Source organism: Sminthopsis crassicaudata, chromosome 2, assembly GCF_048593235.1.
Source record: "Sminthopsis crassicaudata isolate SCR6 chromosome 2, ASM4859323v1, whole genome shotgun sequence".
NCBI lineage: Eukaryota > Metazoa > Chordata > Mammalia > Dasyuromorphia > Dasyuridae > Sminthopsis > Sminthopsis crassicaudata.
In genome coordinates, this window is record NC_133618.1 from 440,309,751 (window position 1) to 440,333,334 (window position 23,584).

General features: G+C 38.5%; 2 protein-coding genes across 7 annotated transcripts in view; one reads left to right on the forward strand and one right to left on the reverse strand.

The window, feature by feature from the left end:
* PHF20 (PHD finger protein 20) overlaps positions 1-12,922 on the forward strand; it is a 127,472-nt gene extending 114,550 nt beyond the window's left edge. For all 6 annotated transcript variants that reach the window (XM_074292526.1, XM_074292530.1, XM_074292531.1 and 3 more), the window contains 4 exons: positions 3,195-3,390; positions 4,422-4,821; positions 6,259-6,442; positions 10,211-12,922. In XM_074292526.1, coding sequence (XP_074148627.1) covers positions 3,195-3,390; positions 4,422-4,821; positions 6,259-6,442; positions 10,211-10,353 — 923 coding nt within the window. In that variant the 3' untranslated portion in view covers positions 10,354-12,922. The remainder of the gene's footprint in view (positions 1-3,194; positions 3,391-4,421; positions 4,822-6,258; positions 6,443-10,210) is intronic.
* Positions 12,923-13,152: 230 nt separating this feature from the next.
* SCAND1 (SCAN domain containing 1) lies at positions 13,153-15,431 on the reverse strand. Its single transcript, XM_074292533.1, has 2 exons — positions 15,293-15,431; positions 13,153-15,113 (listed from the first exon to the last, which is right to left on the reverse strand). The coding sequence occupies exon 2, from the start codon at positions 15,030-15,032 to the stop codon at positions 14,571-14,573; it is 462 nt and encodes a 153-aa protein (XP_074148634.1). The 5' UTR covers positions 15,033-15,113; positions 15,293-15,431; the 3' UTR covers positions 13,153-14,570.
* Positions 15,432-23,584: the final 8,153 nt, after the last annotated feature.

The window sequence follows — 23,584 nt, forward strand, 5'->3', positions numbered from 1 at the left end:
AAGTGAGGAGTTTTTGAGGATTAGGAAATAGACCGGAAGAGATTGAAGATAAGAGAATGGGGATTATGGAAGAGGCACTGTTAGAGGAACTGTGATGGAAGGGGGTCGTTTATACATATAGAAATGTTATCCTTAGGAAATTTGAGCCTTTTCCTGTGATACTAAGAGTGAAGCAGAACGAGCTGCAGAAGGCATTTGTACATGAGGAAGAAGGAACCTTCAGTGAATGGCCTTAATGTTTCCAGTGAAATAAGAGGCAAGGACATAGAACCTTGGGAGAACTGAAGAGGGATAAAAAGGTATGGAAAAGCTCTTGTGGTATAGTGAGAGACTTTTAAGAGAGAGGTAAAAAAAGAATTTGTGACTGGGATGATGTCTCTGTAACTTAAAATGGATTCAAGTGACAAGATTTTCTTCAGCACATGAGTGGAAGAGAAAGTAGCAGCTGATGGGAGTGATTCTAGGTGGAAGTTTAACAAGGTAAAATCAATGAAAGGATAAGGTGTTGAAGGACTCTCAAAAACCAAGGAGCTAGGGTAGAAAAACTCCAGTTCAGGATTGATGGCCTAGAAAGAATCTGAGGTCACTCAAGTATTGGAGATCACAGTGAGGATGAGGAATAGGGTTTGGGTTTTAAGGCAGCAGATGAGATAGAATGACACCAGTTAAGAATTCATGTACTTGCAAATTTTGTATTTGGGCAGTGGTAGCAGAATCAAGGGGGTAATGACCAAACTCTGTGTAGCTGAGGTGGTAGAGAGAAGTAGGGCATAGGAATTGTGAAGGATGAGATATTTTGTTCTACTCAGCCTTCATCCAGGGTGCCTTCAATTCTTGTATGTAGAGGTACATGTTGAATAGAAGCAGTAAAGTATTTGGAATCACAAAAACCTTAGGTTCAGATTCTGCCTTTGACACTAGAAATGACTGATAAAATGATTTCCCTGCATCTCAGATTCCTCATATCTAAAATTAAGGAGTTTGATTCTGACTTTTAAGGTCCTTTTCATCTCTGAATCTTGATTTTATATTTCTTGGAGTATTTGCATAAAGATTTTATAGAGATGAGAACAAAGACAAAATGTATTTGGTTGTTAACAATATTCTGGTTGCTTTTTAAGCATTGAAGTCCAGATCTTTCTCTTAAGCATTTATGGTATTTTGACCTCATATGATACCTTAAGAATTGTTCCCTTAATTCTCCCCCAAATTTGTCAACTCCAGCAAAGACATGCTCTCTATATTATATATAGAGTTCAACTTTTTTCTCTTTTCCTTACCTTAGTGCCATTTCTATTTCCTTACATTAGTGCCTGTGATGTTAGAGTTCAAATGTAGTAGCTTCTCCATCATTAATGTATAAAAATGTGTGTATGACTGATACAAGAAATTTGTTTTTAAAAAAGAAATAAAGATCTTTTCAATTTTGACTGTGCTTTTAAAATGCCCTCTGGATGATCTCAGTTATTTGGGAATCTTCTCAAATTTTCATTAAATTTGTTCTCTTTTTCTCCTCTTCCTTCTCACTCTTTTGGCACTCTCCTATGGCAGAACTGCTGATAAGTTTCTATCATCCTTCCCTGGAAGGTTTTATTAACAAGTTTATTTCCTAAATTGCTATTGCCTTTGGCTGCTATACAAAGTAGCTTTACAAAGATAAAAATTTTAATTTCTTTTGATCTTGTTTTGTCACTTAATTTTACCCTTCAATAAATTTAGGGAAAGGTAATTATATTGGTTTCTATTTTTTATCTTTTCCCTATTTTAATAGCTTATCTAACAATATCAAGATGGATCTGCTTGAGTTGCACGCTATATCTTATTATTATTATATATATTTTTTACTTTGCTGTGATAAATTTTGTAGTCTGATTTTTGATATATCATTGATTTGGAAATTATTCCCACATATTCTATCTTTAACACTATTCTCCTTTTTTTTTTTTTTTTTTTTTTTTTTTTTTTTTTTTTTGTTTGTTTGTTTGTTTGTTTGTTTGTTTGAAGTTATTGCATGTTCCTCATGTTCAGGACCACCAGCCTGATTGAAATTTAGTATTCACAATATGTACGTGTGAAATTTTTTTGGTAGTCTACAGGATTTTAGATCCTTTAATTTCTTATTTCTGTACCATGTTTTCTAACATATTTTGCCTTCCTCTCTGTACACTAAAGTCACTAAGTATCCAAAAATAGTTTGATTAAATTTGTAGAATCTTCTTAAATTCTTGGAGAATTTACCTTCTCATCTTCCTTTTGATATTGATACATAAGCTACAATTATTTTCTTAGCAATTGTATGCAAATTGTGGCATATGCTGAATATAACAGTGAGGTGATCAACTATCCCATGAGATAAAAGTTTCTTCTTATTTTTGGACATTTTATTTGCTTTTCTAAACAAAATCTGTGATCCTTTTAGCCTCAACTTCTTATTGCCTCCTCCTTTCTTTCATAGTAACAGAATAAAGATGGATGTATGATTAAATTCCTACAATAGTATGTCATTGAAAAGGTTTTTATATTTAGGATGCCAATAACTAAATTAATTTATATATTTAGAAATTATGTGATTCTTAGCACATCTTGCTCCCTTTTATGACCCCATTGTCTTTATTAAAGAAATGGAATGGGCTATTTAAACAAGAGCCTCTGTAATCGGAAAGAAGAGAAATGTATGTTTATAAGAGGTGGGTTCTAGTTACATGCTATCCGCAAGAATAGCCTGCAAACTCTATACATGTTTGCCTTTGGGTAAAAGGTAGAGGAGCGGAGAAAGACCCTCTTTGGAAAACTTGCTTAAAGAACCTGAACAAGTATCAGATAGGATGAGGGACCCTTAGGTACATTGTGATCTATTTAATTAGAAAGGGTACTTATAATAACAGATCCATTGAAGTAGAAAAGAATGTTTCCTAAGTGATTTCTAAGTAGTCATGCTTGATATTATTCAGTTGAATAAAGGAATCCTATTTAGGAATTTTGACTTAAGATTTCTACTCTGCACAGCTTCCTCAGCTTTTATTACCATCCCTAGCCCCAGAGGTATTGGGAAATATTTCTTCCCAAAGCCAGCATTGGAAAATTTGTTTGTGAATTATGCATAAACAATATTGTCTCTATCCCAGTCTGTGTCTCAATACATATCTCTAGTATTGAAAATGTTGCATTTTAATCACTCTTCATTCTTTCTTTAGGTCAGAGACCTGGCATAAAATACTGGTATGAAAAGGAATGGTTAAGTCATGGCCATATGCATGGTTTGGCATTTTTAGAAGATAATTACTCTCATCAGAATGCCAAGAAAATAGTTGCCACTCACCAGCTTCTTGGTGATGTGCAGAAGGTGATAGAAGTTCTACATGGACTACAGCTAAAGATGAGAATTTTACAGTAAGTGTAAAGTGACTTTGAAAACATTTGAGTGGGCATGTGCTGGAAATGAACAATATTACAGAAAAAGAAGAAATGGCAATAGGAAGAACATTTTCCCTTCTAATCTCCGATTCTAGAAGTGGAATGGTCATAGAGAAGTAAATTGTGACTCTGGACTATGTTTGGGTTGTTGCAGTATTAGGATGGGAAAAATTATCAACTAAGCACAGTTAGATGTTTCCTATGACAGTGATCCCTTCTGACTGGGAAAGTTTCATATTTAGTGAAATTAATCCCCCACCCCAATTTGTAATATAAAACCCAATTCTAAATAATAATTTAAGTGAGATATTGCTTATTGATATATTATGATTAATATTTTAAAAGTTTACTTAGTTTTAGACTCTAGAAGCTAGCATACTTTTTTCCCCAATCCATTTGTGCCTGAAGTCAGGAAGATTTAAGTTTAAATCTGATCTCAGAATCTTAGCTGTGTAATCCTGGGAAAGTTGCTCAACCTCAGTCTGTCTCAGTTTCCTCCTTTGTATAAAAAGGATAATAGTACCTACCTCCTAGATAGTTGCGATCATAAAATGAGATATTTTATAAAGTGTTTTGCAAACCTTAGAATGGTCATATAAATTGTTTTTTTTTCCCTGTGAAATGGCAGAAGACTTGTAATTTGAATATTTGGGTATTAATGATGAGTTATTTGCTTGATACTGATGTTTCTAATTTGTTATGACTCTTTAGAGCTTTAGATGTGAAGAAATATATAGAAGTGTGACATGTAACCACTGGTATTTTGCATCTTGCTCATTAACTTGTCTTTTCTTGGACAGCTCACAAGTGTCAGAGTATGTAATCAGATAACAGAAAATTTTGTTAGGTGAATTTGTTTCAAAAGTTTCTATTTTTGTACTGATTCCCCTGTACTTTACTGATCAAGTCATATGTAGGGTCTTCTCCCAAGTGTGTATGTGTGGTCTTAAAGATACAGGATCCTCTTGAGTTATCTAAAAAACTTTTCTGGATTATTTTCCCCTCAGGAGCAAAGAGCACCCTGATTTACAGCTGTGGTGTCAGCCCTGGAAGCAGCACTCCAGGGATGAGAAGTCTCACCCCAAACACGTCCTTCACATTGAAGATAAGACAAAGGAGGAGATGCCGAGCTATAGAACTTTCAGTGGGACAGTAGAAAAAACACTGCCCCCCTTTCCTTCCATAGAAGAATCTTATATCACCAGTGAACACTGCTATCAGAAACCCCGGGCCTATTATCCTGCTGTAGAACAGAAGCTGGTAGTGGAGACAAGAGGATTAACTATGGATGATGGTGTTAATCCCATCCGGGAGAATGGGGATGATGTGTTATCAGGAAGATTTGGGTGGCAATTAGACCAAGAAAAAATCAAAGTGCAGAATGAATTGAGACATACTTATTCAAAGGTATGTTGGTATCTCTTGACTCTCCTCAGCATATACAATGTTTGTGACATATGAAATAACCTATTTTGTTATCAAGTTTCCTCAGACCTAAATATATTGTTGAATTTGCTTGATTTTTGTGTTTGCTGGTGTTTCAGTTGTGTGCAGGGCCAGTACATGTGAGAAACATAAAGTCATGTAAAATAGGAGAGCCAGAAGAGACTTCTGAGCATCTAGTTCAGCTCCTTTCATTGTATAGATGAACATCCTGAATTTTAGGGATGGAAAGGGCATGTCTAAGGCCACACAACTAGTTTGTGACTAGATTTTACATCTCCTATCTTGAAGCCAGGGGAAATTCTACTGTAGCACTCTACCCTGTTTCCTTCTTCCATATGGAAGCTATACATAGCCACAACCATCCCCAAGTGAGAAATGAGGAGATTAATAGTGCTGGTGATTTCTACCTTGGGAGTCTACCTGTGGTAGTGAATTCACATGATTGTGTTAGCATCCCATCAACAATTATGTAATCATTTCCTAGGATAGATAATCACTAAGCTTTTCACCCCATTTGCTTTGGGATCCTTGATCCTGACCAAGCTTGTTACTTTGAATTTCAACTTTCAGAGTGTGAAAATGTTCACAACATGACACTGCTATATATATAAAGAGTTTCTAACAACCAAGAATTTTATATTAACATTATTAAAGTCCAACTTTTACTAAATGTACAGCTACATGCTTTCTAGAACACTTATGGTATAAGCTCTGATGGTAGGTACCAAGTTTCATTAATTTTTCTTTCCCTTTAACATCAAGCATATTCAATAAATGTTGGTTTAAAAATAGTATATTTATTCAACCAAATACAGGACAACATCCATGATAGATTTAAGGTTATTCATTATGTAAGGTGCAGATTTTACAAGGATTCCTTCAAGTAATTGTCTTATCCAAGATTCATTAAGAATCCTGTTAAAATAAAGTTTATACTTTGTCTGGGCATTGAACTAGACAAACCCAGAAGGCACTTGGAGTTCTAGAAATCTGGATTGCAAAAAGACCTTTTGCTAACTTTAAGCAACAACAAAAGCAATCTCTCCTTTTCTTTTCCTAAAAAGCTCCAAGGATCACAGAGGGAATAAGTCTCTCTAAGGCCCAGAGTTAAGACAGGTCACTTTTATATACTCTCTCTACCTCCTTAGCTCTGGGCTAAAGTCACAGTGGCCAGTTTGAGGTGATTGAACTGTCATAAAGGAACCAGGTTTTCTTTTTGCCTTAGGAAGGAGAGTTTTTACAAGAGAACCAATAATTGTGCCAGTATTTACTCACAGAATTCAAACCATGAGTCCTTTTCCTAGTTTTTGGAACAAGTATTTGGGGAGGGAGAGAAGGGGAAAGATCAGGCTTAAGAATGAGCCATGCAGTAAGTAACACAGTGTTGTCACTCTTTAGGTGAGGGAATGTTCTTCTAAAAAGGCTCTCTCAGAAGAAGCCCCTACACTGAAGCTGTTGGAAAAAGACAGGGAGGGAGTGGTGAATGCTCAACTCCAGTGGCAGTTTAATCTGCTCACCCATGTGGAATCTCTGCAAGATGAAGTTACACACAGGATGGATTCCATCGAGAAGGAACTGGATGGTAAATTTCTCTTGTTTATAGAGATCCGTGGAACATAGGGAGGGCTTTGATCTCATTTTCAGATCTTTGGGCTTTGGGGCTTTCTTTTCTTAAACAAACACAATGTAGGTGCCATAGGTTTTTTCTCTTCATTTCATGCTGGGGACTTCAAGTTTTATTTTCAGGTCATGGTGCCTCCTTCCCCTATCTAAAAAGCTCACTCAACATGATGTTTTAAGTGTTTCCTCTGTGTATAACAACACACAAAAGAAAGATCAATATCTGAAGTACTAAATGAATGAAAAGACTTCCTGAGAATATGGCATGGTTGCTATGAATCTGAGGAATTGGAAATAGAACTTAAATTCCCCAGTGTGGAAGAAACAGATAAGAGAGCCTGTGGACCCTACATGTGTGTATTTGTGTAGAAGAAAGAACAGGAACATAGTAAGTACTTTATCCATCATGCTGAGTTGGGAACATGGAATCTTTAAGTGAGGAACACCAATGACTGAGGTTTTAAATTATGTTCTAGCAAATCAGTTCTGTAAATAGTGAGATAGTGCCAACATTCATTCATTCATTCCACACCAGCTGAGTAATCTGTAATTAAATGCATGGCAATGTAAGGGTGGCTCTGTGTATTAGATGGTTAATTAATTTGGGGTTAAGGAAAGTCATCTTGGAGATTATTCTTGAGGTTAAATGGTGGCTTTCAGTTAATGAACATGCGGCAGTATGTGGGATATAGAAGACCCTTACCCAAAATGACTATTCAGAGATCACTCAGTAGAAAGCAGAAAGGTTGTTTATTAAACCTCTGGAGGATGAGTTCTATCATGAGATAAGGGAAAGAAGAAAGCTTTAGGAGGGCTAAAAAATTAGTAAAGATACAGAACTTTTATACAAGAGATTACATCACAAGTAAGAGAGCATTGAGAAGGGGAGGGGAAGGCATCTAATTGGTTGTTGCTATCTGAAGAGATTGGAATGGAAAGTTTGTTTCCCTGAAATCACTTGATTTCTAAGAAACAGAAAATCAGGCCTTCAGGCTTCAGATAATTAAGCAGACAGTGGTCAGTCTAATAGACTAAATATCAACAAATGTCAAATACTGATAAATGTCATCAGCTCAGGTTAAGTAAATATGTTTATAGCTGGCCAAGGCCCAAGTAAATATGGATTTGCACATACTAAACAGGTCATAGGGGAAACAGAAATAATGAAAATAAAATACAGAAAAAGAATTCACATATTCCTGTAAGTTCTTCACCTTATCTTTCTATTCCACACAGCAGGAATGACCTTGACAGAGAATCTCAACTGATGGGAATGGGGAGAGACAAATAAATAGGGAATCATTTAGAAAAGTGGGCATGCCCAAGCAGCATTGTAGTGTGTAGAAATTGGCCAAAGGAGTAAAATGAAGTTATGATTATCATGCAGTACTTTGCTTGAGAACTCAGGAAATTATTTCATGGAAGTTTAGCTCAAGAGATGTTTTTATGTTTTATGAAGTACCTTGAAAGTTAAACTGAGGACTAGCTGTTGAAAGACAATGTAGGATTTTAAGCAAGGCAGTAACATAATGAAAGTAGTAGTTAGGAATACCAATGGGACCCCATTTAGGAGATTGAAAATAGAAGGCTGTTTTTGATTTAAGAGTTAAGATAATGAGGGTCAGGACTGGGATTGTGTATTAGAATTAGAAAGTGATGAATGAGTTGGATTTTCTTTTGGGAGCTGTAGGAGAGAGTCAAAGAAGATTTTAAAGGCTTGTTTTTTAAGGTACAGTATTTTTTGGGTTTGAAGATCCTTGATAATGCATATATTTTTTAAAGGATTTGAAATTGATGTATAGCTATAATCCTGGGATATGATTTGAATGTTCTAAGTCAGTACTGTTATTTGGCATTCCAGATCAGAAGTATAATTAATCCTCTTTGAAGATTACTTTTATTGATCAGTTTGATGCACTTGAATAATCACAGGAGAAAAAAAAAAAGTTAGACCTCAGAACCCACCAAGGAAATGGGAAAGAAATGGGTGGAAAGATGAGCACATTATGAAGCATAAATTTATAGTCCACAGATGACATTCCCATTTCCCTGCAAAAGCTGTAGTAGGTACACATCAGTAGGTACACAACCTTGTGCAGGTTGTAGCCCTCCAAAGAGAGGAACATTTTTGCTGGTTTCCTGTATCCTAATTTGTTTCAGGCTGAGAAAATTTTGTGTTGACCCCACCAAAATAACTTTTCTTTTGAGCTATGTGAGAGGAAGTAAATTATATAAGTGATTTTCTTCTTTAGATCTCATTTTTATCACTCTGTACTATTTTATATTATTCTTGTGTTTTTAATTTTTGTGTCCCTATTCCCCTACCAGACTAAGAGTTCACAAGGGCAATGACTGCTGACTCCATTTTTTATTTTTTTTTTTGTTTCCTTGAGCATCTGATATGCTTTTATGTGCCCAATAATACATATTTGATTGAATATGATGTTCTTCAGTGAGTCCTCCTTTGCCTTCAAGCTTTTACTTTCTAAGTGCAGCCAATTCTGGGGAGTAGCAGGGAAAGTATGAGGTGAATCTTTCTTCCCTGGCCTGCAGGACATAAGGCAAATTTGCTCATTTTAAAGTATAATGAGGCTTATTCATCAGTTCAGATTATACAATTGTGCTGAGTCAGCTCTCTGGAACATCTGGGAAAAACTAAAAGTGTGATTCCCTACTCTCAAGGAGCTTTACAGTCTAGTGTAGCCACACAAAAGACAGTAACAAAAGGCTCCATAAGTCAAAGGATACACATGGGAGCAGTATGACACTAGTAGGAATGACATTGGATTTAAAGCAGTAGCTTTACTACTTGCTAATTTGAAATGAAAGGTCCTAGGTTTGAATCTCTATCTTTTCCTTGTTAAGTTACCTGACCTCTTAAGCCTATTTTGGTGCTTTAAAATGGATTATAGTCAGTCATGGGCTTTCTATCTTTTTTGTTGTGGATCCCTTTGGGAGGGTCTCTTTTTCCACATACACAATACATTCTCTCTCTGTATATATGATAGTCCACCTTCATTTGAGAAAGGGGATTAATAGGTTCATTGGTTGGTTACATACTCCTCAAAATAATGTTTTAAAATTTGCGTAATAAAAAATAAAGGGTTACAAAGGAAACTTGGGGATTTGGTAGTGATTATGGATCTTGGGTCAAAAAAACCCTTTTGAATGAATAATTAGACTATCTTTATGTTAGGATCTTTGTGAGTTATAATCAGAGTGTTTTAAGGAGTTCAGTGGGTTGATTGCTCTATGTTCAATAGCTAGAAGTCTTCATTGAATGGTAGAACTTCAGCCAGATGAGTAGAAACTGAATAGATGGGGCAAAGGGAATTCCAAATAAGAATGTCAAGGTTAGATAAAAGTAGGAATGGGCACAATTCAGTGAAAGTTTAAATGTCTTTGTACAACAAATAGACTGGGGGGGAGGGGGGGAGATAGGGGTGGTTGAATTAGCTTATTAATGGAGCATAAAGCCAAAAGTTGTAGGTGGCATTGTTCGAATTGGGATTCTTACTTGAATGCTTTCAAGGGACCTAGAAAGCCAATTAAGAATTGGGTGACCCATACTGCCAGGTATTTAATAAATGCTTATTGATTTCAGTAATTTCCCTTCTTATTCCTGATAGGAAATGTTCATGTGCCAAGTGTACAAAGTTCTAAGAAACATTTTAACATTCTTAAATGATGATGGTTGACTTGGATGTTTCTCTTTGTCTTTTGGGCATAGTTCTGGAGAGTTGGTTGGATTACACAGGAGAACTGGAACCACCAGAACCATTAGCCAGACTCCCTCAGCTCAAGCACTGCATAAAGCAACTTCTGACAGACTTGGGAAAGGTGCAACAGATTGCACTTTGTTGTTCCACATGAGACTGATCCTGAGGACTGCCCATTCACCATCACCAGGAAGTCTGTAGGAAGCTCTTTGTGTATTTAAACAAAACTTGCATACTGAATGCACAGAACATGGATTGACTTCTGGGATCCAGGCAAACTGTGTTGGACATAGGATAGGCACTGTATTTACATCAAGACTGAAGGGAATAGGGTGCTCCAGTCTACACAGGCTTCAAGAGCAGGAAGGCAAAGAAGAAATGTTAGGATTCCCTCCTTACACATAAATTGTTGAATGAAAATTTTTTTTTTTTTTTTTTTGCACAAACTTCACTTTAAATCGTGCCACTGATAAAGGAATTAAGAGCCAAAAATGATTATTTGAAAATGGTGTGAATTCCATTCTGCAATTTATTTAATTGACTTGTATTTCAGATTGGATCACAATAGCCTTCCTGGTTTGAGTTCTCTCACATATTTTAATCAGTGAGAGTTGTAATTTTGAACTTTGTGAGAATGTCCTTTTTATGACTTAACTGTTATATGGAGGTTAAATAGTACAGGCCCAAATCCTGTACCAAGTACTCTATATTGCTACAATAAATGATCATTTGGGCTATATTTACCCCCTAGTAAATGATTGTTTTAGTTCATCATGTCTCTAGCATGAATGACTTAATATATGGTACTCGGGAAAATCAACTTAGTATGAGCTTGTTTTGTTCCCAATCCCAGGATGTACCTGGGTTTTTGCTTGCATTACGGCTAACAGGCTCCTTGCGGGGAGCTGGGGGTCTCACTGCATGTGACCTATGTTAGGTATTTCAAACTGTAGCGAGGTGTATAACCCAGGGCAGTGTTTTCTACCCACCTTGTTAATATTTGATAGCTCCTGAATTTTGAAATGTAGAATTTTTTTCAAAGTTATAAACTTACTGTAAAGATTCGTTACAAAAACAGAATGTCCTTTGGGGAGTCAGTTTATTTTATAAACTATAAGGACTTGGACCCTATGTATCACTATAAGCCTCCCCAGAGATTCACTTTTACTAATGTTTCCAGACACCCCACAATTCTCCCCTACCTTTATACACACACACACACACACATATATGTGTATATACATATACACATATATATGTGTGTATGTATGTATGTTGCAACAATTTAATTTCCAGGTATGTCTTATTTTGTGAGATCAAAGCAATTATGCTGCCGAAATTTCAGGTACAATGTCATATAGTACCTTTAAGAATGATGTATTTGTGTTACTTTTGCAGCCATCAATAACAAGTCCTTATGTAATCTCATCGTGTTCCCTATGGTGCAGTGCAGGGGGAATCTTCCTTGTGCTTTTAGATCTTTTCCAGCATTAGTTTTGCTCATGATTATGCCACTTAAACATCAAAGCACACTTGTCCATTAGATCTGAGAGTTAATTAATGGTTTATGAATCTGTAATATTATATGCTGCAAATATTTACTATGTAAACTTGAAATAGCCAACATCTTAATAGGAATGGTAAAATCGACAATGAATCTTTGAATTTAAGTTTTTGGGAAAGGTCCAGATTGCTTTAACATTGGAAAGGAGGGCCTTAGAGGAAGGATATTTCCTAATTCATAGTATGATAAGTATAGTAACTGTACAGCAGAGTATATCAGTGGCTGTGATAATTGGGAGAAAGCTCATATGACTCTGCTTTAAAAAAGTTTTTCCCATCACTAATGCTGCTGTATGAAGAAATGCTTAATATAGTAATATTTAAATTAGAAATAATTAACTGGACAGCTGTTTTACAACCAAGACAACTGAAAGGAAACAATGAACAACTGTTTTCAGATTCCTTTTTCAAAGTTCCATCTGAATACCAAATGTGAGTAACATGTAGGCCTCATTAGTAAGTTAACATTGAAGGTAGTTAATTAGATTGAAATTGGTTAGATTTTTTTACAGAGCTGAGAACAGAAATGAAAAATTCTTGGTGAATTCTGCCAAGTGGCCATTTTGGTTTCATTATGCTGAGTAATTTTAAAAGGAAATAAAATTACATTTCATTTAATTCGATTTGTCAAATAGAAAGGTCTTTCTGAGAAAAGGCAGCAAAATCAAGGTCTGAGAGGGATTTACTCAGTTAAAGATTTAGTATGCTCCTTTTCAAGTTTCCTTTAGAAGAGTTTCTGTTCTACAGAAGATGGTAAAGGGATAAAAAGGGCCTCTATCCCTGAATGCTGGACCAAGCTTAGTTTATCTAAAGTTGAAGAAGCACTGGAAACAATTACTGTTGTTATCCTTAAAAAATGTCTAATGATTATCTAAATTTGAATTTTGTCTCTGGATGAAAACTATCCTTCTAAAATTGTCTTGGCAGAAACAGTTCTGGTTTGACTTAATTTTGTTTCTTTACATCAGTGATGGGTGAATGCAAGGTTGAACCTTGATGAGATGAGCCAACATTGCACTGTGGAGATGTAACTGTTTGTTTACGCACTATTAGAATGGAGGGCACTGTAAATAGAAGTTTTGCTTAGGAGCAATATTTACAAAACATGCAAACCTCTTTATTCTGTGTTTGGAAAAAATAAATAGGTTTTTGTTGTTTTATTTATTAGTATTTATTGTCTCTATACCACCACATAAATCCCTCAATAAAACACTATAGCTAACTGCTGACATTTTCTGTAAAACAAATTTTGCATAAAACTCATACCAATGAAATCATGGATCTTCCAAAATGTCATACCAAAGTAGGAGATGGGCTGCTGTGAAGACAAAAGTTACCTTACAACTTAAGATTGCGGATCAGTTTGAATCACAAAGGAGGACAAGAATCCTTTTTAAATTAATAATTTAATGTACTTTTTCAAAAGGGTTAAAATGCCAGGAGCACCTGATGTTTGCCAATGAAGTGAGGAAATACAATGTCTGCAGAAGCACCAAACTGGCTATTAACCAGATCCAGATATTTTCAGCTGTGACATTTCCCAAACATTATAGTCTCTTTCCCAAAACTAAAACAAAAAAAGTAGCTATCAGCTGTAAAACTAGTTGTGTGAATTTTCAGACATTCCAGAATAACTAGGAAAAAAAAGGCACCAGCTGAACACAACGGTCCCAGGAGGGCCCACTGCTGATCCCAGTCACTGAAATAAATGTCACAAAAAGTTCACTAAAATTGCCAATCCTGGGGGGTGGGGATGGGGAATCCACCAGCTCTGGGACACAGCTCCCTAGGAATTCTACTCTAGGTAACATTATCTGGGGCAGAAGCACATGCACATTTGTTGTTGATTGCACTGATGATAGTTGTTGGCAATGTAAAGGACTGAACTAAAAACACAAGTGGTTTTGACACTTGCTAATATGGAGTTGTAATGAACAGAAAATCCACTACATTTGGCTCAGTAAGTAGTACCAACAATCGTATCAGCTATCAAATAAACTTCATATGTAGGTCAAACTCATTTCTGCAAAAATTTCTTGCTAAACAACTTAATGGATTTGGAAATTACCACACAGTCAATACAAAAACATTCTCAAACTGCACAAAAGCCCCGATTCTAATACCAATTGTGTACCTTAGGCCAACTCTCCCTGAGCCTGGTTACATAAAAAGATATGATGCATGTAAAAGGCACTACGAAAATAACACGAAAGGGTCCTCCACAACAATTCGTTACAACAAAAAGCCTTTACTATGAAATAAAAGAGCTAGGTAGAATCGGTAATGGTCCCTTGCAGGTCCTCTGACCTTTCACGGAAAAAAAAAAAACCACTAATAATAGACATAGGGTATTGGTCAGGTCTCTGTACTCTAGGTGCTTCAGCAGTAGCAATAGATAACTACTTTCACAAGACACTGGGACCGAGCAGAATTAATTAAATGACCGGCTGAAGAACGGAGCACACGGTAGTCTCCACCTTGGGCACCCTCCCCCCAGTTAGAAAAGGGTACGGAGGCTACCCAGGGTAGAAAACCAAGAGGCGAAGCAAGGAGTCACAACAGGTCACGACTGCCAATATCAGGTTTCATTAATACGATGGCCGGTGCGGACACAGACAAGACAACGATAGCTTGGCGGCCCCCTGGATGAGGGGAAATGCTTCAGGGAAACAGGTCGGTACAGGGAGACCCAAGGCGGCCGCGGGGAGACCATCACCGCCTGCTCTTCCTCCTCCTCCTCCTCTCAGCGCGGTCGGCGAGCCGAGGCCACTCCTCGCTCGCAGGCCGGCGGGGCCTCGGCTCCCTTGCTCATCCCGTAATGCGGACATCGCCACGGCGTCCTCGCCGGCGGGCCCGGGCCTCCTCGGGCAGGATGGCCATGAGCTGCTCCTGCACCAGCATCTCCACGATCTGCTCCTTGGTTCGGACCTCGGGCCGCAGCCACTGGCGGGAGAGTTCGCGGAGTTGGCGAAAGGCCTCTCGCGGCCCCGCAGCCTCGTGGTAGCGGAACTGCCGGAAGCGCTGGCGGAACGTCTCCGGACCCGGCCGGGGCCCCAGAGGGCCGGGGGCTGGAGGCGAGGCCTCGAGGGCGGCAGGGAACTGGACTGGGGACGGGGGAGAGGCGGCGGGGGCTGCAGGGCCAGGGAGTGAGGCCATAGATTCTTGGGAGTCCCGGCTAGAGCCAGGTTCCTCCAGTTTCACCAGCGAAGCTACTTCTTTCTCCGGGGTCGCTGGGCTAGACCGGCCCGTACTGCCCGGCTCAGCCGCCATCTCGACGGCTCCTGGCGTCACCCTTTGTCTCGCGACTTGGGGCCTCTCTGCGCCTGCGTCAGAGCCTGGAACCCACCCAACCTAAAAAAAAAAAAAAAAAAAAAAAAAAAAAGGAGAGGAACGGCTTTGCGCCTGCGCCTGGGTCAGGGTTAAGGTTATGGACTAGAAAGGGGGTATCGGTAGATCTATGACGAGCAAGGTTCTCGTCACAAAAACTAAGCTGAAACGGCGGTTGGGAAGAAGCCCCGAGGGTGCTTTACCTCCTCTCGTTGGGATCCGGCAGCCGCTGGAACAAGCTTTAAACACCGGGGCTACGAAGCGTTAAACGGAAACGTCAAGGAAGCGGAAGTAGAAGCTGCTTTTCTATGGTCGGCCGCTCAATCGAACCTCCGGTTTGCACATCGCCTCCTGGTGGCGGAGGGACGCTATTAGGCGCGGGATCGGGCGTGGGGAATGCAGTTCAGCCTGCGCGCGCTCGTCTGGGCAATCTGGAGGGGTTGTGTGAGGGTAGACACACATGCGAATGTTTGAGCTGGGAAGCGGTACAACCGTTTAAGGAAACAATTTGTGATTGTGAAGAAAAATTATGTTTGACCCTGAGATCTACTAGACATTTATATATATTTCTTTTCCTCGTTTTATATATAAATATATTATTTTACATATATTTCCAAATAGGTGTAAACATAGTTTTCTTTCTTTTTTTTCTCTTAATGCTTTTTTTCTCAAGTCTAGAAGTCTCCAAAAATACTGAGAACAAATAAGGTAGCTGCATATATTATAGATACTATGCAGAATGTGTCCATGCAAAAGCATTCTCCAAAGTGCACGAAAGCCCCGCTTCTAATTCCGCTTGTGTACCTTATGCCAGCTCTTGATCTCCCTGAGCCTGGTTACTTACAAATTATAACGTATGTAAAAGGCACTGCAGAAAATAACATGAAAGGGTCCTCCACAACAATGTGGACTTACTAAAATTTACAGAAATTACCAAATTATATGCATAGAAAAAAATCTCTACTCACTGGAGGCTGGAAATAGCATGAAAAGATGGATTTTCTTTTTCTTGCAGGAAAGAGTGATTTTACATTCTTTCAGTAATGGGGTCTAGGTTAGTAAAGCCATCTTTGAAACGCCAAAGGCTGTACTTTATTTCTCATTGGGAAGCACTAGGCCCTCCCTGATTCCCCATTAATTGGGTGTTACAGAAGTCACACACACATCGTTATATAGCCAGTCCCACTACCCGGGTCTGGGAAAAAAGGTGAAGAACGTACAGATCAAGCACACATTGATGAGAGACTGTGGGCTAAATTAACTGAAGCCTTAAAGGCCTCGGTTTTGGCTTCTCTGGGAGCCTGCGATTTTAGATAACGCCATTGTCCAAAGAAGGTTCTAGTACATTCCACTGACCAAATAGGAGATAGAGCTTATGTGACCAATCACACCATAAAGAGGTGGGATTTGGGGGATCTTTGTCTGAAATGTATAAAAGCTGTGAGCATCTTCAAGGGAGTGGCCCTCTCCTGCTGAGAATTCGGCTCACAGACCAGGATGGGGTCTGCTTCTCCAGAGTCTAATAAATAACTCTGCTTTCTGTGAGTGAGCTCTGAGCAGTCAATTTGGGTAGTCTCTCTTTGTCCCAAACACCCCATTACAAAACACAGTCCCTGCCCCCTAGGATCTTACATTCTTACATTCAAAGATGGGTTTTCTAACAGATTTAATTTTTAAAAAGACTTTGTGTTCCAGATTTTTCTCCTTCCCTTCCTTCCCTCCCCCCCCTTCCCAAGACAGCAAGCAATCTGATACAGGTTCTGGTGGCGTGATGAAAAATCAGTATGATGAAGTCTTGTGTAGTAAGTGAGCAGGAAATAAGATTTGGCCAGACAGAGCTCTAAGCCAATGGTACTTTATTAAAGGATCCATATTTCCTTCTAATGATGTGGACCTCAGATCTTCACAATTTGAGATTCCTTCTCCTTCTAGGATCCTATTTTTATAGGGTTAAATGCCAGAAGTTCAAGAACAGCGATTCTAAATGCAGAATGATTCCATATGCCTCATAAGCTAAAATAAGCAAAATAATATGTCATTAAGGCCACAAGCTGGGTAAAGCAATGAATATCTCCACTAAGACGGACAGGCTTTTCTTTAGCTTAGGCAGGAAGAAATGGTGTAAGCTATCACTGTCAACAAGTGTTGATTCAAGAGTACAAAAATATTTGGGAGACCTTTCGTGTAGTTGAATCATCTCTGCACTTGGTCACAATGACCAGGAAAAATAAGGGTGGAGGGACTCTAATCAACTTCCTATAATTAAGCAAGTGAACTTAGAATTTGCCACTGACAGCTCTGGGGCCTTATATTCAGAACTTAGATATGATTGTCACAATGATTAATACTTGGATTATACTTGGACAACGATTGGAATAGAGTAGAGATCCAAATGAATTATTTATTACATCCCCTCACCCACCCATAGAGGCTAGTCTTTTTTGGCTCATTAAACAAGCTCAATGTATTCAGGAGGGCAGTCCTCCATGGGCAACACAAAACCTGTAAGGAAATATCCTCACTGAGGTGCAAAGGTGACATTAGAGAAGAGGGAAGTGGGCACAACATAACACACTTTGTTCCATTTGATTAAACATTAACTCATAATATATTCAATAAACAATAAATATCTGAGGTGACACTCACTAACCAAGCATCATAACAGAAAGGTACCTCCTAGTAAAACATTCAGATTCCCATTTGATCAAGCATTGTTTGCCTGATATATGAGACTTGAGAATCTTGTGTTTATGAAAAAGATTCAAGCCATTTTGACAAACAGCTGTCCCATTATGGTGATGCAAGGTCACTGAAAAAATCTCTTTGGGAATACTAGAATGAGTGGGGCTTCAGAGTAGCTTCTAGTGCATCTGATTTTCCATTTTAGATTTCTTGCAGAGATTCCCTTCTCTGTTAAAAATCTCTGACAAAATAGATCTTAAAAATACAATACTTACAATTAAAACAATACTAGAAGGGGCAGCTAGGTGGCGCAGTGGATAGAGCACCAGCCCTGAATTCAGGAGGACCCGAGTTCAAATCTGGTCTCAGACACTTAACACTTCCTAGCTGTGTGACCCGGGGCAAGTCACTTAACCCCAGCCTCAGGGGGAAAAAAACAACAGAAAAACAAAACAAAAAAACCAATACTAGAGTACAATTCTAGTTTGCTATTACAATAACCAGATTAGGTAGTGATAGGCAGGTCATACCTTAATAGTACTAATATGAACATCACTAGACCAGAGAATTTATATTTTAGGTTGAGAAATTCAAGTAAGTGAAAAATTAAAAACATCTCAACCCATATTTTATATTTGGCATATATAACTACCTAATCTTGTCATAATTTTATTAAAATCAACTAAAATTATCACTCTACCTGTTTTCTTTTCTAGCTATTTCCTTTTAATTGTCATCCCTCTCCCAGGAAGATAAGATTTTGCTAGGGAATTACTAATAGAATGATTTTTTTTTAAATAATGATGACTCCTAATACACAACTGAATTTATTTTAAAATTGTCAAAATAATGGCAACGTTCAAAAAAAAATCTGAAATGGGATGTATAAATACATTGGATAGTCAATTTCAAGATAGTGTAGATCAAATAAGTTATAATAAAATGTTTTCTTTTCAAGATATGCTAAACATGGTCATTAAGTTGTCATCACTTACAGGTCAGGCTGCTCAATGGATGTAGTATTGGTGAGGATCATCACTACAATCATCATCGGAAGATCATGTTGATCTTCCTGAATTTGGGATGGTCAAAGATATATACATTGTGTTTTCTTCACCCCTGAGAAGTCCTTTAAACTGAAGAACTTGTAGTTTCTGGCTTCCAGGAAGCTTTTTATGAAAGCCAAACTATTCCAGAACAAAAGATGAGCAAGAACAAAGAAGATCCTCCCCATGACCTAGAGAGTTAATTTATATTGTGTCTACCTCCAGAATATGCTTCTACTATGAGAGGGGCAATACAGTCTGCAAATGTCAGCTTGCAAGACAAATTAACCATCAAATTACATGCTGATGGATGTCATGGAACTGAATGTGTGGATTGTATCCCATTCTAAGCTGGTTGACCTGTCCTGTATTATTGGAAGCTTAAAAATCATCAAAAAGAAAACCTTTTACAAGAAGAAACCTTCACACTGGCAAGCATCATGCATGCAAACTTTGCATGCATCCTCTGGGCTAAGGATAACATGAAGATGGAAATGTGATTGTATTCACTGTGTTTCTGTTGCCTGTTTAATTCATCTCATTTCTATCTTTATGTCATTCTTTTGTTTTCCTAGAAACATCTGCAATGATAAGTAGAAAATGTTGGGGGCCAGGGGCCAGCTTGCAATGAAGTCCATGATTAGTGGGCTAGCCCTATTAGCTTAGTCACTGAGGGCCACCTCTGCTACTAGCTTTGACCTGTTTCTTTTAGAACAATTCAGCTTTCTGTTTCTCTGTGGGATCATTAGAGGATTCAGCTACATTGTCCGAAGAGATTTGAGCCTGGAGGCTCTGCAGATGTTTCACAGTTGTTTTAAACCTTTCCTACACAAAAGAGGGCAAGCCTTGTACACTGTGCTAAGTGCCTGCTGAGTTATGGGACCCTGCTGAGAAGGAGTACTGAGGCCATCTGGACCTTTGATACACAATAAGTTTTCTTCCATGTTGCAGAAAAGCCCTTGTTGAGTAAGGAGCAGTGATTTGTGATTGTGGGAACAAGTGTTGAGCTGGAAGGTCATTGTAATGTTCTGGTTAGTTTTCTGGAGATCTTGGAGCAGCCTTCGTTTCAGCAAAGTAATTACAGGTGTTACTGTCCAAATTCTTTATTAGCTCCTTCAAAGTCTAGTCTCCTTGGCTTTGGCTAGCTTTCTTGGAGGCTTTCCAGAGGCTTTCCTTAGCAGAGAAGCTAAGGAGGAAAGCCTGCCACCAAGGTGGTGTGAGATGGACTGAATCTATCTGGCTGAGTTTGTCCGAGTTTATATGCTCTCTTATAATTCATCATCGTAAGTGTGAATCTTGTAGAACTATATTAAGTACTAAGTACATATACTGAACTAGAGAACTATAAATCACCACGCTAAACTAGATAATCATTGTCTTTATTAATTCCATTGAGTTAGCATTTTGTAAGAATCCTTGTTTCAAGTACAGAGTTCTGGCCCATAACAGGTCACAGCCAGTGACTTGCTATATGAGCAAGGATGCCTGAACAGGGCCTCTCGGCTGTGAGGGAGCTGGTGAATTGCTGGATAAGGTCTCCTCTTATTGGCGGATATCATACATACGCAATGTCCACAAGCTGCTTTACTGAATGGTGATTGGGCATTGCCTACTGTTCACACACTGATCATGTTTGCAAAAATGTATATCAAAGGCTGGCCAGCACAATAACCTGGAGCTCTTTTCACACCCTACGAGTCCCCTGCTCCATTCATCTAACCTCTGAGATCAAAGGGCTCATAAATCATGAGCTCTTAAAAGAGGGACACAACAGGAGCCGTCTCAGTGTTAGGGTCAAGGGCAAATCTCAAGAGTAGAGTTTGAGGTACTCGGAGGCTTACTCTGCCTCAACAGGGGGTTGAGGGCATTGAGTAAGCCTCATCCAATGAGGTGGAAGCCCTCCTCACTCTTGATTGATTATGCACCTGGCTCTGACACACTCTGACATGTGACCTGGGGACTACAGAAAAAGGGGTTGCAGAAAGGGGAGGAAAGAGTAGATTAGATTCATTATGCTTTAGGATTAGAGCATTAGGATTGAGGGAACTCAATGTAGTGAAATAATGTAGTGAATAAAAATCTGTTGCTGAATATTTGTGTGTATCGGGTGTTCTTTGGGGGACCTCTTGAGGTCGTTCTTGGATTCAGATAATCGAAGCCATGATGACCGAAGACCTGGTGAAGGTAAAACGCTAGATGACCCTGCTGAGGTGAGCAGCAGGAGTTAACGGCTCAGGAGAGGGGGGATGGATTTGTAGTAATATGCCTGCTGACACCACTTATCTTCTGGGTTTAGAAAGCCTATAACTTGGTATTGAAGAGGTTAAAAGGAGATAGCCCAAGATACAAATGATTAACAGGAAATTCCTGTCCTAGAAGAGGTTAAAGGAGATAACTTGAGACATAAATGATTAATAGAATTTTACATCCTTAAGAAATTCTTGTCTTATTTACACATCTCTCCAGAACCTCTTGGATAATGTCTCTATATCAGAAGGACAAACTTTGTTTTATGACCCTGATTATGTATAAAATTAATCTCCAAAATTCCATTCCTTGCACTTGGTTTTTCTCTGCCTTGTGCCTGCTGACTTTACTGTGGCATCCTTTTCTCAGGCAGTCTGGCTTTTCTCCCTAAAGGCCAAATGCCTGCCTATCCCTTTACTATCAATAAAGACTTTGTTTTAACACAGCATTGAGTAGTGAATTCATTTGCTAAACGGACCCAGCCTTTGGTACTTAGGAGGAGAAGGAAGCATTGAATCATCTTTCTTTTTGAGCCTCATTTTTCATCCTCATCAGTATCATTGAAGCATGTAAAAAACAATGAGTTTTCTTGACTTTTGTGGGTCAGAAGGCCAATAAGAAATTGTCTTTAAGTTGAGCCTACAGAACAAAACCACCTATCAGAGGAAAATTGTGACTTCTGTGATCCCTCCTCATCCCTCTCTGGGTTTGTCTTATATTGTATCTGTTGTGCTTTATTGAAAATTTCTCAACTAGTGCTTTTTCAAATGGTTTTGGAAATCTAATCCTGAAAAACAGATCTTCATCCTTATTAGGGACTGTTCAAAGAAGAGAAAGAATATTTTCTAATGGGAGCTTTTGAAATACAAAAATAGCAAACCTTCCAATTAGATTGGAACCTCAGTAGAAAAAGAAAAGAGCTCTTTTGATTAATTCCTAATGGACTAAGCAGTTTTCAATTAATCAGACAAGATTGGGGATTTATTGAACAGAGGAGGGGAGCAGAAAAAAAAAAGGGATTTTAAAAGGCAGTTCTAGTGCTACATCCTGTTTTGAGAGGGATTGAGCCTGAATCTTAAATAAGCCCAGAAAAAGAGAATGAAAGAGAAGTTGTATTTTTCAGGCTTCCCTATGTATAGGGCTGCAGGGAAGCTGGTTCTTGGACTCTGAACATGTAGACCACAACCAATCATTAGCAGAAGCTTTTCCAGTGTGGCTTGGAATGTTCTATTACATCTGTTAGGAATCCGGGAACTCTCTACACCACATTGTAGCATTGGAGAGTAGCCTTGGTGGAGCTTCCTGGATGAATGAACTACTGCTGCTTGTCATTGGAGGAAGCAGATTTTACATGAGGCCATCCATCATTCTTGTCAACCAAATTCACCTCCCTAGGGATGGTTCCTCATTTTCTCTGCTGTCACAGTGTGTACCAGCCCACCAGCCCTCCTTGCCACCACAGCTCTATACTTGTTATAGGCCCTGCCTTGTCTTGTCCTGGCCAGAAGTAGAAACCCCACAAAGAAAGGGGAAGAATTAATTTGTACATAAGTGATACGTGTGTTTCATGTGTGTTTCTTTGTAACTTTAGATTATATACTTCTTGTAAACAAGGTTACATCTTTTTTTTTTTTTTAGCTTTCACAGAGGGCCCAATATTGTATAGTTGAGGTGCAATAAGACTAATCCCTGAAAACTTATGGGCTTGCATTTGCTTTCTAAAGGTCCTGAAGAGCTCCTCTATGAAGAACAGTCTCCAATTTTCTGTTGTGGAGGACTTTAGGTGCAATACATACTTAAGTAGCTTAGCCTTTTGTTCCTTAAAGTAGAACTTAAATACTTTTGGACCTGTTTCAAATATAAAACGACCAGTATCTTATTTTGGTTACTGAGAATTGTCATCTCTTCAAAGCCAAGAAAAATCTGGAAAGTCCTGACTAAATTCTTCTTCCTCACTTACTTTTGGGATACGGCCGCTCTGAGATAGAGCCTCTTTAGAGAGGTAAAAGTGTCTTAGTGCTGATCAGACCAGGGTCTGTGCCTGCTGCCCCTTGGACATCTGTTGCAATTTGTAGGCCCTCATGGCAGGTTTGGAGCAAATACTGACTGATGCCAACTGCTGAGGATATCGAAAGACTAGAGAGATCTCTTTAGAAAGATCATCTATAACCTCCTTAAAGTTATAGTGTGCTGTGACCCAGTCACTGCCTTAATGTCTTAGTGCACACTATCCCATTTCAGGGTTTAGCTAAGGTTGGACCCAGTATTTAACAGAAATGAAGGTGTTACCTGAAGTCACTGTATGCAAGGTCTAAAGTCCTTTCTTCAGATGTTAAGCTTTTCTGGCAGACTTGAATTGTAAGCTATTCCATTGATTGAAAAGTGCTAATCAAAGGATATGCCCAAATAGCTTTCAAAAGAATTGCAAATTATTGACAATTGTATGAATCAAAATCGTTAATAAAAGAAATTCTGAAGTTTCACCTCATATTTGTCAAAGTGGCAAAGATGTTAAAAGTA